This window comes from Priapulus caudatus, unplaced genomic scaffold (genome assembly GCF_000485595.1).
Source record: "Priapulus caudatus unplaced genomic scaffold, Priapulus_caudatus-5.0.1 Scaffold5087, whole genome shotgun sequence".
NCBI lineage: Eukaryota > Metazoa > Priapulida > Priapulimorpha > Priapulimorphida > Priapulidae > Priapulus > Priapulus caudatus.
The window spans coordinates 1-1459 of NW_014582148.1; the positions used below are offsets into that span (position 1 = coordinate 1).

At 46.1% G+C, this 1459-nt stretch overlaps 1 protein-coding gene across 1 annotated transcript in view; it reads left to right on the forward strand.

Moving 5' to 3' along the window:
* Positions 1-257: 257 nt before the first annotated feature.
* LOC106819914 (anaphase-promoting complex subunit 1-like) overlaps positions 258-1459 on the forward strand; it is a gene marked incomplete at both ends in the record, with an annotated part of 7025 nt that continues 5823 nt past the window's right edge. The window contains 3 exons of the mRNA XM_014824487.1: positions 258-364; positions 844-1011; positions 1397-1406. Coding sequence (XP_014679973.1) covers positions 258-364; positions 844-1011; positions 1397-1406 — 285 coding nt within the window. The remainder of the gene's footprint in view (positions 365-843; positions 1012-1396; positions 1407-1459) is intronic.

Sequence of the window (1459 nt, forward strand, 5' to 3'; positions counted from 1 at the left end):
CAGGCTCTGCGTGCATGCGTGCGCGCGTATGTGCGTGCATGCGTATGTGCGTGCATGCGTGCGTGCGTGCGTGCGTATGTGCGTGCATGCGTGCATGCGTGCATGCATTGCCATGAGTGCATGTATCAGTGCGTGACATCGTGTTATGACACACGTTGATTGTAACCCACCGCACTAAAATACTCACATCACTTTTGTCATCATACTAAAATTAAATCTATAAAAAAATGGGTAAATTGAACAAAATACATTTTCAGGCGCTCAAACTGCAGTTTGGAGAAGATTTGCGCGTGGCTGAGGTCCGTAAGCTGCTCCAGTCCGCCCGCCCAGTCAAGGTCACGCTGGTACAGCGACCAGAGGTCAGGTAAGGTCAAGGTCACACTAGTGCATTTATTCGATGTCAGGCAAGGTCAAGCCATGGCCAAGGTCACGCTCGTGCAAGGTCAGAAAGTTAAGATGGCATTTTTATCGTCTTTTTCTTCTTCTCTTTGTTCCTCTTATTCTTTGTCTTCCTCTCTATTTGTAGATGATATTTGTATGTCCCACGCCATTTCATACGTATCACATGCTATCTCATATATCTCACTCACATGCTATCTCATATATCTCACTCACATGCTGTCTCTATATCTCACTCACATGCTATCTCATATATCTCCCTCACATGCTCTGTCTCATATATCTCACTCACATATGCTATCTCATATATCTCACTCACATGCTATCTCATATATCTCACTCACATGCTATCTCATATATCTCACTCACATGCTATCTCATATATCTCACTCACATGCTATCTCATATATCTCACTCACATGCTATCTCCTCTGTCTCCCACAGCGATCATGAGTTCATTGAGGAACAGGAGCGCCACCTGCTGTCCATCTGTCAGCGCACAATGGCGCTACCTCTCGGGCGAGGGATGTTCACACTGTCAACATCAACACCGATCGTCACGGAAACGCTTCCCGTCCCCAAGCTCTGTCTGACGGGACGAGCGCCGCCACGGTAACCAGGGGGTGCTGTAGAATGTTCTTTTGTTTTATGTGTAACATGATGGCGGGAGTGAGGGAGGATTCGTGTTCGTGTGCGGACGTGATATTACACAGGGAATCATCTGGTGAATATAATGATAAATATGATGAATAAATAAAGCAATGATTAAATGCTATAATTGATTAATTAACCGTGATTAAATGCTATAATTGATTAATTAACCGTGATTAAATGCTATAATTGATTAATTAACCGTGATTAAATGCACGCGCGCGAGCGCATCGTCTAGTTACGTTAGAGACATGGCGACGGTTTTGCGACGCGATCGTAAGCCCGCGTGTCGTTGCGTTGCCGTAGCAACACGATCGTAAGCCTGCGTGTCGTTGCGTTGCCGTAGCAACACGATCGTAAGCCTGCGTGTCGTTGCGTTGCCGTAGCAACACGATCGTAAGCCTGCGTG